The following is a 15,217-nucleotide window of genomic DNA, read 5'->3' as shown; positions in this document are numbered from 1 at the left end:
ACTTAGCATAACTCATCAGCACAGTTTGCAGACAGCTGCATCACACAAGATCTGACTTTAATGTTAATGTTGTAATGACAGGAAAAAAAAAAGTTGTCACCCCATGTCTACTTTCCAGGGCTGATGTTTATATTGTCTGAATTAAAAAAACAAACAAACAAGTAAACATATAACGCATACAGATAAAACACACATGAGTATTTCTTACATAAAAGCAGAGCAAGGAGGATTTCGGCTTCCAGTCTGGGAATGCTAGTCCCCTCTCCCCACTGCTCCAACTGAAAAGTAGTAGATATTATAATCACATTAGTTTTTATGCTGGATAAAGCTTAGTTTTGAATAATGTGTAACTTTATCATAGTATGTACAGTTTACTACTGGTTTCTTTCCCACTTTTAAGGGCCAGATTTTAAAACCTCATTGATAAGGAGGTGGTGCCTTTGCTGGAGGACACCAGTACCTCGTCCTCATGTGTTATGTCAGGGCATCAGGTGGAAGAACGAATATGAAATGCAAGCACCTCTTTTATTTTTTAAATTTATTTGTGCACCTTCATCATAAATTTGTTTATGGTAAAACAACAAATCCTTGACAAGGGTTTAACAGGGGTTTCAACATCTGTGCAGATAAATGTAATTTATTCTTAAAGAAGGAAAAGCAGTTTAGAGTATGCCTTGAAAACTGCTTTGAACCAGTTTTGTCTAAAATATGTGTGTGTGTGTGTGTGGTAGCAAGGCAACAGCAGTGGTTTCAAATCATTCTGTTTTACTCACAAAACCTGCATGATGAGTTTTACACTGAAACAGAAGTTTGCCTGATACCTCCTTACCATTTCATCTTTTTTGTTTAATGTAACCTACAATAGAGTTAAAATCCACGTTCGAACCTGACATGTTTGTGTCCTTCAAAAAGAAAGGCAGCAGCTTGAAGGTGTTTGTAAAAGTTAACAGTTTTACTAATATTTCCAAACTCATCCATTCAACATTATAAAGGATATTATTATGTTCTGTCAACAAGAGTGCAAATATTTTACTGAAGACATTTTTGGGTATGGATTAATTTTTCACTTCCCAAAAGATAGCTTTATAATAAATTTGTTGCTGTTTTGTTTTAGATTGAAATTTGGTTTGCGGCAGAAAAAGTGAATAAATGAAAGTGAACAAATACAAAACTTCCCTTAGTTTGCTTACTTGAAAATCACTCTAGATTTCTTTTTGGTTCCCCTTCATCCATTCAAAGCCAAACATTCCTAATGCCTAAATTATTTGTTATGTAATTATGCAGTATCAAATACAGATACAAAGCAGGGTACAGAACGTGCTTTTGAAAAATTTTACTCATAAAAATACCGACTACCATACATACGGACAACCAGCCATGTTGAAAAATAAACTCTTGTCAATGCTGGCACCGAGCTTCAGCCATCTCCCCTCAGCCCCCCACTCAACGAAGGAGTGTGGTTTCCAGACACAACGTAACTAATGCTTTTAAATGAGATAAAGGGAAAATGTTTGGTGTTCAAATAAGTATTAGAAAAAGAGGAAATTCTCATCAAGGATATTTTTTCAGCTTGGCTGAGTGCCACAGAAGTCAGGAAACCATAAAGACTGAACCAAACAAACGCAGGCTCCCAGCGAGCTCTGCCCTTGCAGATGAGAGCGAAAACTCCAACTTCAGCCTTCACGAGTTCAGCTTTCTAGGACTATGCTAGATTATTCCATGCTGGTAATGCAACCCTGGGTATCTGTGCTTGTATGAGAAACGAAAGGGGGAGGGAGAGAGAATGAATGGAGGCTTTGGGGAAAAAAGAAATAAGAGGGTGATTTGGGAACTGGGAGGAGAATTGGAAAATCACACCTTTCAGTCTCCGTGTTTTTTCTTTTGTGCAGTATACAAGGAGAAACCACCGGAAGGAAGAGAGATTATGACTGTCTACAAACTAACTGTTTGACAGAGACAGAAATGCTGATAATGAGTGGGCTGTGCCTGTAGTTCTTGGCTGTTCACATCAGCAAGGGATGAAGGAAAACAGAAACTCTTGATATGTTTGTCTAAAGAGGTAGTGGTGTGACCACGGGCAGCTCGAGTTCAGCTGAAGTTCAGGGCAGATGTTGCCAGGAGTTTACGCGGCAGGAAAGTAAAATTGCTTCCGGATTCACCTTCTCCTCCCAGCATCTCTTCCAGGACCTTCGGGGTCAGGCTACGCTGTGGCACAAGGTGACGATGTCGGTGGGGAAACAGGCTTGGAGCAGGATGCCTCTCTCCCGGTTACAGTCCAGCTCCTGGATAAATCCGTACCAGTAGATGACTAAGCCTGGCCCAAACCTGCAAACACACGAGAAGATAAAATGTACATATAGTAGCAGCATGGTTCCAGAAACACGTAATCTTTGCAGCACTGATTAAATGATTCGATAACTTTATTGCACAATGTTTTTGTTTTGGTTGCTATGATTATGACTGAAAGTAGCTATGCTTCTACCAAAGAGCTTATTTAATACAAGTGTTACCACCTTGGACGGATTTGTTACCTTTCTCTCAAGGAATCTCAACTATTTCACTACCCTAATTGCCTCTCAGTAAGGTGTGACGACTACTTAGCTGATGAAGGATAAAAACAGAGTCGAAATATTGAACTGGAGAGCACCCAGCTTGGGATTTTAGCCTCTCTACATGAGAGACACTTTTCTTTTTTTTTAATTCAAGTATAGTGAGTTCCAGTGTGTCAATTTCTGGTGTTCAGCATGTTTCAGTCATACATATACATACATAAATTCTTTTTCATTATGGGTTACTACAAGATATTGAATATAGTTCCCTGTGCTATCCAGAAGAAATTTGTTTCTTATCTATTTTATATGTAGTTGTTAGCATTTGCACATCTCGAACTCCGAATTTATCTCTTCCTACCCCTTTAACCCCCCAGTAACCATAAGTTTGTTTACTATGACTGTGAGTCTGTTTAAAAATTAAAATTCACCTATTTTCAATTAAGATAAAAAATATTTGAAAACAATTTAAGAAATGGAATAGCTCAAGATCTTCTTCTGGCTGTAATGCCCTAACTCATGTACCAATAGGGCAAAAAGTCCCTTCTTTCTAGGCTTTTTTTTTTAAAAAAAAAATCTATATGACAATTGGGATCCTGCGAAAAGATCTCCTCTCAGACCCTACACTCTCAGCATTACAACCTCTCTAAGCACGAACATGACATGAAATTAGGTCGCAGACTCTTATGAAAATGAAGAATAATGCCACATAGATCTGTGAAAAAGTACAGACAGATGCAGGCTTGAAACCTCAGTATTTCTAAATTGTGCCTCCGAATTGTCTCCAGTTTGGTTAGCAGCAGACTCAGGAAGTAGCCCATAGACTGCTTCACCCGGCAGGAAGCTGAGACCTCTAAGCTGGGTTCAGAACGATGTAATCACTATCAATCACCGTGCACACGGAGATGTTTTGCACATCAGTTTCACGTTTTTCCTACCGAGAGTACTTAATTAAAGGGCAGCACTACTTCTGGTGTCGTGTTGCAGGAATTTTACAGTGAAATCATAAATTATGAATGTTGGGTTAGTAAAAGGATGTCTAAAAACAGAACTGCTTTCTGTATTCTGACATTACAGCAGGCTGAACCGCATGAGGCCAAAAAGCTTTTTCCTTCCATGATTTATTATAGGCTGAAGCGTACTTGCCAAAACTAACAGGACAGAGGACAGGATGGGCTGCGAGAGACTGCATGCACGGGAACAAGTTCAGTTGGATGTCATGGAAGAGTTTATCTGGGGACTCACATCAGTAGCGTAGACAAGCTGGACGTGAGATTAATGGAAACTTGTGCATCCCCTCCACGCAGGGACAGATTCATGAGATGGAGACTCACTGCCTGAACTTGTTCTCGGGGACATGGGAGCTGTATAGGATGAGATGCCTTGGAGCACTAGGCCTTGTGACATTTACCTGAATTCAGGGCTGACTGAGGATGCTTTCCTTTCTCAGCATCTCCAAGGAAGAGTTGCCTCTGTGGTCAGAAGAATCAGGCCCCTGTGGCACAGGGTGGGCGAGGCCCCCAGTGCTTATTACATGCACGCCGGGTGAAGCTCACACCTGGACGAGGTCTCGCTTCCACTTTAATGGGGGATTTCTTAGTAACTTTAAATCACAAATGGTTGTCTATGACTGATGCCATTTTGGTATCTTTACAAAGAGCTCTGTGACTGGTATCAAATGATCTCAGGTTTGTCAAAACAGGTCTGGCAAGTGCAGGAAGACCTGCGATTCTGAGGACAACGTCTGAGAAGCCTCAAACCTTCCTATCAGTGAAGCAGCCCCGAGTCACAGCCTCCAGAAACCGAACGTTCAGCTCAACACATTCCTCCATTTTATTATGCAGCCACTCTGAAGGCCATGATGTTCTTTAGAAAGGCGCTCATATTTTTACAAAGGGAGAGAGGAAAAAAAAAAAAGGTGATCTAACCAGTCATGGAGAAGAACAGAAGAATATATGGAGGTCATAAACAACAAGCTCAGTGTTTTAAAGATTTAATAAAACAAAAACACATATCACCAGCACTGCGAGAACAAGAGCAGCCTGCACTTTCCCCGAACGGCTGAATCACAAGCCGAGGGACACGAAGCCTGACAGCTCTTTACGACAATGGTATTTTCGAGGCAGAAAAGCCAGGCTGGGGAACACCTTGAGGCTCGAGAAAATGGGCTTGTTTCACTTATGAGGCAACAGGTGAGATCACTAACTGGAAAAGGTTTCGTAAGACTGTGAATCTGGACGTTTCGTGTAGTGGTTCACTACAAGAACTCTCTGAAGGCAGCAACACAGATCTGCAGACTATTTTCGGTATGTATGAGAAATGACTCGTAACAAGGCTCTACTGTCTAAGTCTCTGTTCCCTAGCTTTTGGGTGAAATTATATTAACTTATGTCATAATCCTAGCCCTCTCCCGTGGCTCAAAGGCTCTGATTGACAACATGTGCTAAATTAACTAAAAATGAGGACACACAACTTCCCTCTGTAAATAGAGATTGGTAGGCGGAGGCTTTCAAATTATGTAGTCTTTGAATGACTTTGGAGGGTGACAAGTTTGGAAATCCAATGAGAGAATGAGATCTGGCCTTGTTCCTGATACCCTGAGGAACAGGGCTCTCTCCAATAGCTCTCTCCAATAGCTCAGGATCCGGAGATGATCAGATGCTGGTGAGATGACTGTTCAGCAACTTATCTATTTATGAAGAGGCTGACCACATTAAATGACTTCATAGGATCAATTCCTTGGTTATTGGGACAGAAGGGAACATTCTGGTTGGTAATTGGAAAAACCAAGCAATCCAACTCTCGTATTTCCTTCTGAAAAGGTGTACAAGAGGGAGAAAACAAGACCTAGGACATGTTCATGTAGGTCAAGGGCATGCTCGTGGGCCTAGAGATTTCACCTTTTTGATGCCTACTCCCATGGACTATGGTACTACTGGACAAGGAGATCCCTGGGAAGGCAAACAAAACCTTTGTGACCAATAAAAATCGAAGAGACTATTAACAGAATTTAAAAGAAAACAGAGTCCCTGGATGTGAGTGGATTGCAGAGCAGAGGGTCGGTCTGCTACTGGGATTGCAGCCCGCCACCCCCCACCCCCGCCCCAGGCAGAGACACTCGCTAATGGGATGCAGACGCATATCTGAATTGACTGTGTAAACACATTTCGAGGTTGACTATAATTTGAAGGTTACTATCCTCATGGTTGAGTAATAAGATCAAAGACTCCAAATGGATTTTAAAAACTCCTGTGGAACGGAGACTGGAATGTGAGTGACTCTTGAACAAGTAATTGTGCTTGTAAATAAAACCCCACCAAATTAGCAAAAATAACAAATATCTCTTGGAAAAAAAAATGGGAGGTGAAAGTCAAGAGCCATGACAGACCTTGAGGCTATGAAAGATAAAGCTTCTCATAAATGATGATAACCTTATAAATGTGTTTGAAATGTGTTTCTCCGGTTTCCTTCCATTTAAGAGTATTTAGAGAAATTAAGCAGGAGACAGTGGAATGAAAGCTGGGCACCATTTTGTGGTTTTTGTGCATATGTATCTCCCAGAGATGATCTGATTTACTATTTGTCTCTTTGCTATATTGTGACCTGTTCGAGGGCAAAGACTATGTTTTACTGACATCTGTATCCTCAAGGCCTAGCGCCGTACCTGGAACATGACAGATAACGTCAAGGACAAGACAGAGAACACAGAGTTAGTAGTAATAGGATCAGGCAGCTTTGTGCTGGTTCCTGATTCAGAGGTGGTCTAGAGACAGGCATGCTGGAAGGACTCGGCATGGCCACGGCTTGGCATTTTTATTAGTGACCGGGATGAGCACACTAATGGCATACGTACAGATCACAGTGCTAGTCATAATGACAGTTACAACAATGTTCATTATTAACACTGTCATAGCACTTGCTGCGTGCCAGACACTGTTCTAGGCACCTGACACATATTGATCCATGAGGCAGGTACAATTACTGTCCCCATTCTACAAATGAAGAAACTGAGGGACAGAGTAGCTATGTATCCTGCAAAGGTCTCACAGCTAAAAAGTCGAGGAACCTGTTCTGAAATCCAGGAGCGGCTGAAGGGTCTGTGGCTTTCTTGCTATGATGTAGTGATCAGTCTAGTAAATGGGGTGACACAGTATTAGACTTTAACGAGAAAAAAAGAGAGGAAATGCTGTATGCACTGGGTAGACCACACCTGCAGTGCTGTGGAGGGTTCTGGTGTCATATTTTAAGGAGAATATCTCTAGTCTGGAACTGATCCAGAGGAGAACTGTAGGATATTTGAGGAAGCATTCGAATAATGAAGTGCGTGTAACCTAGAAATGAACACTTAGGGTGCTAACACACTTATTTACCACCTTTGGATTTTTATGGTACTCTTGGGACAAGGGATTAGGTTCCTGCTGTAGCTCTTAAGCACAGACCCAGGGCCAAGAATCACATTTTGACTCAACATGGATAACAACCAGTGGGTGAGATGGAAGCGGATCTTTCCTCAGTCAAACCTTCAGATGAGACCCCGGATCCTAAGCCAATACCTTGAACGCAGCCTGTGGGAGACGGTGACAAAGAGGACCCAGCGAAGCAACACCCATTTTCCTGACCCACAGGATAAGTGAGACAACAAATGTGTGTTATTGTCGACATTTAGTTTCAGGTAATTTGTTATATAGTGATAGGTAACTAAGAGATGTATCTGCGCTACAGACTTGAGTCATCAAACACCGTGCTTCACATATGCAGCACGAAGGGTCCTGCTGGCTACAGACTGACTTTTGCCAGTCAGGCTTGCTCCCAGACTTTACAGCAGAAGGGGCTACTGAATGAGAGTGTCAACAAGCAGAAACTCTTCATCAAGGCAAATCTCAGACAGGAAGCAACTCCATGCTTCTACACTAACAGAGCTTCTTGGCTCCTAACTCGGACTAGACACTGATGCCCTTCCCTGCTGCATATCTAGGATTCTGGGGTTACTCAAAGAAGTACAGAAAACATATGTAAAATGAAGAATTCTGCATATTTTCACCAGTTCTGTGGTTTGGGGGTTAAACTTGGGTTATTGGGCTTCTGAAGCTGCAAATTTGAAGAGGGTGGAGACGGGGTGTGGGAGGCTGGTTACAGGCAGAAAGCTCTGCCAGCTGAGGTGAGCGCTGACAACTAGGGAAGAGACATTAAAAAAACAAAACCCAGTGGTGGTAATCCAAGGCTATTTAGTGTTGGGGCAAACAGACTTTGTCAATCTCAACAGGTGCTGAGGAGAGTCCAGAAAAAACAGATGCTGGTTACATTTTGTTCAGTTAAAAAAGGCAGTACAATCTGTAAGATATTTTTTAAAAATTGTCACCAAGAATGTTTTAAAAATGGTACTTCAGTGAGTAAATTCCCAGTTCTCCAGAAAAAATTTAGCTATCCTCAGATAGTCCCTGAGGTTGTTAGATTATGAATGTTGGACAGAATATGGTACCAGTTATAAATCATGTCTTTCCATAACTCTCTGAGAAACTCAAGAGGCACAGTCAGGAAATTTGGGCCCCCAAAATAGGAAGGACTTGCTTATTCCTTCTAAACAATATAAAAAAAAAATACTCTCCCTTCCTTGCCACGCCTCTGTGCCATCCTGTAAGGCAGGAATTACTTGGATGGTAGTTCTACTTATGGGGAAAAGAGAAGAGTATTAACTTTCTATTGTTGGCCTTTCCTTTCAGGCACCTTCTACGGAAAGTGCTGAGATGAAAAGTAAATGCAAGAATTTAGAGATTTCCAATCACATGTTAGATCTCATTTTGCTAAATAAGCCTGATAACCAACTCCCTGGTTGGTTTCCTAAAGCTCGTTTAGCTTCTATGTTTCCAACAGATTTCAGAGGGCCCTTGACCAGACATTATGTCTATAAAGATGCTACCTAAATACAAATAAAATAACTCCAATACCCAACAGCAAAGAGGTAACATTTACTGCACACTTGTGATGTGGCAGGCAGTGTTTCAAGCACTTTTACATGTACAGACTAATTTGATATTCACAAGCACCCTAGGGTGTGTGTGTGTGTGTGTGCACTATGATTATCCCCATTTCACAGATAAAAAAACTGAGTCACAAAAATGGCCAGGCTTTGAACCCAAGAGGTCTGGCTCGATGGCTTGTGCTGGTAACCACTACATTACACTGTCTCTCATTATGCCTTGTATTGACACAGTAATTTATAACAGTCATTCACCTATGAAAAATATTTACAGCACCTGTAAATAAGAGACAAGTGGGGGGGGGGGGTGGAGGGGAGGGCAGCACCCGGAAGGGAGATGACTAATCAAAAGCTCGGTGTATGAGCGGGGAGTCACCTGTCCTGCAGGAATGATTCTTCAAGTATGAAGTCAATAGTTTCATACGAAAAAGTTTATTGAGCTACTCTTTTCGGTTTAAGTGCCATCATTCTTAGGAAGTATATGAAAAAGCAACGTATAATTCAGGTAAAAGAAATGAAAGGGATTCCATTTGAGGGAATACCTTTGAAGCACTTGACAATCAGGTGGAAGTAAGCTGAGAAACAGAATCACAGAATCACTGTATAAAGTTCAGAGAAGAGAAATATTTCCCGCTGTGAGGGGAATCAGAAGTTATGGGGCAGAATCTAAACATGAGGAAAAGGAGTAAATCCAGAACACTGCCACAGCCTGTTCATATAAATGGAAATAAACAGCTGGAATAAGTTATGAGGAGAACTGAGGGAAGCAGTGGGTCTAAGTGAGCATGTCAGGTGGGGATTTGTTTTCCCAGAAAAAGAAGGCTCAGACTTGCTAAGCAGGGTTGATATAGTGAACCCTAAAGGCCTATTTTTACTTCTAAAATACCTCCTGGATAGACATGTATCTTATATTTGTGGGATTAACTTGGCTTGTCAATGTTTTCAGTTCTAGGAGAAAATAACTACATATTAAAAAAAAATCAACCCACATTTACATCTCTTTTGATAATATAATATGAAGGTGAAGGGTGGTGGGATTCTCTTAGAGAATTTACCTCTCTACAAAGAATAAAGGAAACTCATGAAACTGATCACGTACTTCTCAATGAGCTCCTCTGCCACGATGGTGTACGAAGGGTGCTAATGCACGACGGTTCCACAAAACAAATCTGGGTCAAGGCAATAAAACAAACAAGTTTCAATGGAAGGATGCCAAGAGAACTATGGGATGATCTGATGATTTTAGTCAAGTTTCTCATTCAAGAGGGTCTTCATCAAACAAAAAACCAAAACCTAGTTGTACTGATTCAAATCTTTGTTCCCAATCCATATCTTCTCTCTCAATTCCCAAATAGAAAACTCCTCTCCAGAAGAGGAATAGCAAAGAATCTTTTTTTTTTTTTTTTTTTAAACTCTTTCTCATTTGGAGTTGCTGTGTGGGGTCTGGGCTATCTTCTGAGGATGTGTGCAAACATGTGGCTGTTGGAAGTCAATTGTTTCACCATCAAAAAGACTTGCATGTGGTTTTTATGAAGAATGCATTCTCAAACACACAGTTCAGGATGGAGGAGAAATATAAAACATCTTGTAATTGTTTTAAAATAAACTCTTACAATGTTTATTTAGTTTTAATCTGCATGTTGTAGATTGGTTATGCACTTGTTAATCACTGTTGTATGTATCTCCAGACGGAGTTGTAAATAACTTTTCAGTCCAAGTGAAATATGCTTGCACATGTTTATATGCAAAGTATGCATGTATTTATGTCTGTGTATAAATATGTGTACAATAATAATAGATTAGTGATCATGTAATATCACATCATAAGGTCCTGGCACTACGGTCAATTTAATACACAAGGCAAATATTTTTTGGTAATATCTAGAGATGAAGTAAAAATATAAATTGTTTCATCCCCTTTTTTTCGCTTGGCAGCTCTATGTTTGCAAATTGAAATGACTAAAGAAAGAGAATCCTAGTTACGAATATTCTCACTCACTTCATGAGTCTTGGTTATTAAAATTGCAAACTCTATCTCTTTATAACACCAACTCACTGCCTATAATTTTGGAAATAAAAAAGGAAAAACACATTAGATATACTGATTCACTTTAGGCCTTTATGCCACATAGAAAATAAACAGAAAATACAGTATTTTGAAGAAAATTTAAAATGTATATAAATACACAACCACAACCACCTGAAATTCTCCATGGTGTTTATATAAGTCGGCATTTTCCTGTCTACATTAAATTGCCTGGAAAAGTGCTTAATTTCCCCTTCACTTTGTCCTGCGTTGGGTATCCTTAGATGTTACATTAACAGTCTTTCCAACCTACTGTAAATCTGTCCTCAAAAGAGGACAACTGAGGTAGGTGGGATAGAAACAAAGGCAGGAGCTTTTTCATATTTCATCTGTGGTCTTTAATATCTGTTTCCTCGGACAAATGCTAACTCCTGGGGCAGGCCCTCTGCATCTACCTATTAACAACCTACATATAAGCTGGCGTATCCATCCGGCGTGGAGCGCAAGTCACAAAGGAAAGGATCTTCCTCTCCTTAAGTTACCTACAGCTCACATTCAAATACTGTAGAACTATTCTTATTTAAGTGTAAAATACAAGTTATCAATCGAACAATTAAATAATAACTGAATAGACAAAATGCAAAAAGCTTCACAGCGAAAGTGTCACCAGAGCCATGACATGGTGTTCTAGGAGTCTTACCAGACAAGAGGAGTTCGCAGCTCTGCTGCATTTATGCATATAATGGCCCCTTTAATTTTCCCCTTTATCCACACACTTTTTTTTCCCCCTGGGGGGAAGATAATCAGGCTCATTTATTTTTTAGAAGAAGTACTGGGGTTTGAACCCAGGACCTCATGCATGCTAAGCATGCACTTTACCATTTGAGCTATCCCTTCCCTTATCCACACACTTTTTGAGGGAAGAATGAAGACTGGGTTCAGGAGAGACGTAGAGGGAGGGTGGGATCAGAAGCCTATTGAGATGACTTCATTGTAAACCTGCAGGATGAGCTTAAGTATGATCACCTTGTCTTTTGTTTCAAATGAGGACGTGCGGAGTAGACAGTATATACCCTCAAATGGGAAGAAGAGAGAAGCACCAAACACAGTGAAAGAAGCTGAAACCATGAAAGTCACATAGTACCCAAGGTCATAGTTACTCTGAAAACCCTGAAGCACTTAGAGTGAGAGAATACTTCGGGGTCTCTGGGGCGCAAATCGTACCTATTTACCTAGAATTTATACACCAGCCTTCTTCCAAAAGTTGGGGTAGTTTACAAAATCAGCTGTGTGAGTTATTACATGTGTGCTCAGTTATTTCCCCAGGGAAACATGCCAAAGGCAAACCCATCATTCCAGCTGATTTAGTGTTGGATGCCGGAGAATTTATAATTGACATGACAACCGTAATGGATGGTGATCATCACGTTGGCAAAGCCTGAGCTGACAGTGCAGTCGTCCATTCTGGTGTTTGCCAGTTAGTCCACCATAGACTCCCTCTGATAAATTCTGAGGTTATTTCTGAACTTTTTATTACCAACTTTCTGAATATGAGAAATTACAAATTATAAAATAGAAAAGATTTTTATCATGTAAATATTGCTTACCCCCAAGTTTTTTTCCGTGTAGGTAGTCTCTTATTATGAGGTAGAGGGGGAGTGGGGTCTCTTTTTCCTTGGCCTGGTTCTCAAAGGATCACAGGGTAACCCAGAGTTCAATCAGACATTTATCTCAAGCCATGAAGAGATTTATGGGTTCTGGATATATAAAAGTCTGCTTAAAATAAAAAATTATCGGAATTTTCATCCCTGGCAAAGTCAAATAACCAAAGGATTAAGGCTGATCCATGTCTGCCTTATCAATCTATCATTAACCAAATGTGACGCAATGCTTCAGGTATGTCAGAGCCCAACTTGCTCTAAAATGTGTGGTTAAATTTTCTCTTACTCACAAGAAATATTTCATGATAAGGAAAATCTCTTTGGCTAACCATCACAGTCCTCCAAAGTAAACCTCCCAATTTTATAGATCCATAAAGGCAAACGCTGGAGAGAGGAGAAAAAAATGTTAGAAGTGGGAACCATCCTGAAGAAAAATGGTCAGGTAAGGAAAAACAATTTAAAAATACAATTCCTTACACAAACACACACACACACACACACACACCCTTGAAGCATTATGCTGTATACCAGAAATTAACACAACATTGTAAACCAACTATATGTCGATAAAAAAATTTAAAAACAAAAGAGACATGGTATCTAAATACAAAACAGGACCCTGGAACAGAAAAAGGACGTTAGTGGAAAAACTGGTGATACCCTAATAAACATTTGGTTTAATTAATAGAATCGCACCAATTTAATTTCCTGGATTTGGTAACTAACTACAGTTATGTAAGGTGTTAACATGGCAAGGTGGATAAAAGGTATACATGGGAACTCTCTGTAGTGTTTTTACAATTACTCTCTAGGTGCAAAGTTATCTCAAAATAAAGAGTTCAAAAAAAAAAAAAAACACGATTCCTAGAAAAAAAGAAAATGTGGATAATCCGACCCTGTGGTTCTTAAATAAATGCTTCTAGAATGCAAGCTCCACGAGGACAGCCCGTACTTCAGTGGCGCACGAGAGTCCGCCAGTAAGTATCGGATGTCCGAATGCACGAAGGAATATCGCTATAGAGCTCCTGCCTCGAGAGACGCTTCAGCGCTATCATGCGTTTGGAGGAAAAACACCTTTTGCTGATAACCCTCCACCATGTAGGGAAGAAAAGTCATTTTTTTAAAGGTGAGAAAATGAGCCTTAAGAATCTGCCAACTGGCACACTCTGAAGAGCCAGCTCCCGGAGGGGCTGTGAGGAATCTAAGCTCTCCAGGTTGCTACGGGGAGATGATGCCGTGGCTTGAAACCTGGCAGAAAACACGAACACCGCTCCCTGGAAGGGACACTCCTGGTGGTTAAGGCGGCCACTGCGAGGTGGGTAGAAATCGACCGCTAAGAAGAAAAGCTAAGCACTTGGGAAGCAACGGCTGCACACAGGTGGCTCTCTCTTCCTTGAAATACAATCAGTTCAGGTAGGCTTTTGTTTACAGTAGCTTTTATCTAGAAGATAAGGTTGTAAAAACATCAATCAAAATGAGGTACTCCTGTTCCTGGCCATATCTCAGCAGGGTTCATCTGTTTTATTTCTTCCTCCCTTTCCAAATACCTTCAGGTGTTTGAGATGAGGGAAGAGATACCAGACTATTAAAGTGAACTGTATTTGTGTATGACACATGGGTTTCACTCGCTGAGCCGCAAATCCCATCCCCGCCGCACCTCGTTCATTCCCAGGTTGAGGGGGAGCCTGTGCTCCTACGGCTTATGACGTATAATAAACTTTACAAAACGATCTTGATGCCATTTTCAATAGGGCTCCTTTAAGAAAATGAGAACCTGATGGCTTCTGTACGTTGCTGTGAGGCTTTTAATTTATTTATACATTGCCGTCCTCCCCCCAAGCTCCCCCCACCAAAAAAAAGGGCATGTATAATAAAATAGCAAAATAGAAATAGAAAATTGAGCTCAGGAAAAGAAGAAAGCATTATACTGTTAAACTGAACTTAGAAGATTGACTGTACAGTTAACAAAACTTTAAATTTAAGCCCATAAAGGTCCTACCTGATCTTATTTTTAACTGCACTACTTATTTAATGCCAGATCTTTACAATGAAGCTCTGAGGCAGGGACTTTCCAAGTGATGATGGAAACTCTGTTGCAAGAATGAAAAGGCACACTGGCCCAACTCCAGAGAAGAGTTACCAGCAGGGCATGAGGCAGGCAGAAGAGGCCTGACTGCCCCGAGCAGACAGACACGTGGGCGGGGAGTTCCATGGTCACTTGGAAACAGACCTTAAAACCAGACATGGCCCCAGGCCATCCTGGGCCGGACGTCGGTTGTGCTGAGGGTCTGCATGGTGGAAAACATTTTCTCTGCCTTCTTCAGGTTTTGAGTCATTCTTCAGGCCTGGGCTTTGTGAGTCATTCTTCTGCGGGATCTCCTTCTAAATACAACTAGAGTAAGGCCTTCTAGCAAATGCAACGCCCAGGGCTTAACCCATGTCAGACTCAAGTCACCTAGATTCAAAGGATACTTGACTGACTTTGCTCTAGTTACCTTCCTGGCAGAGATCTTTGGAACTGGTAGAAGATACAGAGTGTTTGAGTTTTCTTCCTTTGAGGAAAATAATATAGCTGATAATCATGCTTATAATAACAGCCACAACCACAATCATAACAGCAGCCAGTACCCACTGAGTAATCACTACGTGCTAGCTACTCCTCTAAGCTATTTATACGCACTATCTCATTTAAAACCAAAGCCCTACGAGGAGCGAATACTAGTACTTACACTTTAATGTTGAGAAAAATGGTCATGAAGCCGTGCTCAACTGATCACAATGAGGACAATGAAGAGAATGAACACTGGCATGCTTACCACGCGCCCAGCACTGGGCTAACCACTTCACGTGCGTTATTTCACCTGATAGTGCGATGAATCTACTGAGTAGGAAGCATTACTAGTGCCATTTTACAAACGCGAAAACAGAGACGTGGTGAGGGGAGGCAGCTGACTCCTGCAAGGAGATAAAGCCCGAAGTGGTGGAGGTGTCAATGCACATCCTC

General features: G+C 41.0%; 1 protein-coding gene across 12 annotated transcripts in view; it reads right to left on the bottom strand.

Moving 5' to 3' along the window:
• CDIN1 (CDAN1 interacting nuclease 1) overlaps nt 1-15,217 on the bottom strand; it is a 224,746-nt gene that overhangs the window by 25,020 nt on the left and 184,509 nt on the right. For 3 of the 12 annotated variants that reach the window (XR_012507614.1, XR_012507613.1, XR_012507615.1), the window contains exons 11-13: nt 12,504-12,597; nt 2,160-2,325; nt 209-278 (exon numbers count right to left, since the gene is read on the bottom strand). Coding sequence is in view for 7 of the 12 variants with exons in the window: in XM_045524165.2 (XP_045380121.1) it covers nt 2,309-2,325; nt 9,626-9,695; nt 12,504-12,597 (181 nt within the window). In the remaining 5 variants the exon portion in view is untranslated. Of the gene's footprint in view, nt 1-31; nt 279-521; nt 2,326-9,625; nt 9,696-12,503; nt 12,598-15,217 lie in introns of those variants that run through there. The other 9 variants (XM_045524165.2, XM_045524163.2, XM_010965114.3 and 6 more) reach the window with 7 other exon arrangements.

This window comes from Camelus bactrianus, chromosome 6 (genome assembly GCF_048773025.1).
Source record: "Camelus bactrianus isolate YW-2024 breed Bactrian camel chromosome 6, ASM4877302v1, whole genome shotgun sequence".
NCBI classification, from domain to species: Eukaryota; Metazoa; Chordata; class Mammalia; order Artiodactyla; family Camelidae; genus Camelus; species Camelus bactrianus.
The sequence above is the reverse complement of the archived record's forward strand: the minus strand, read 5'-3'. Positions and strand labels throughout refer to the sequence as shown.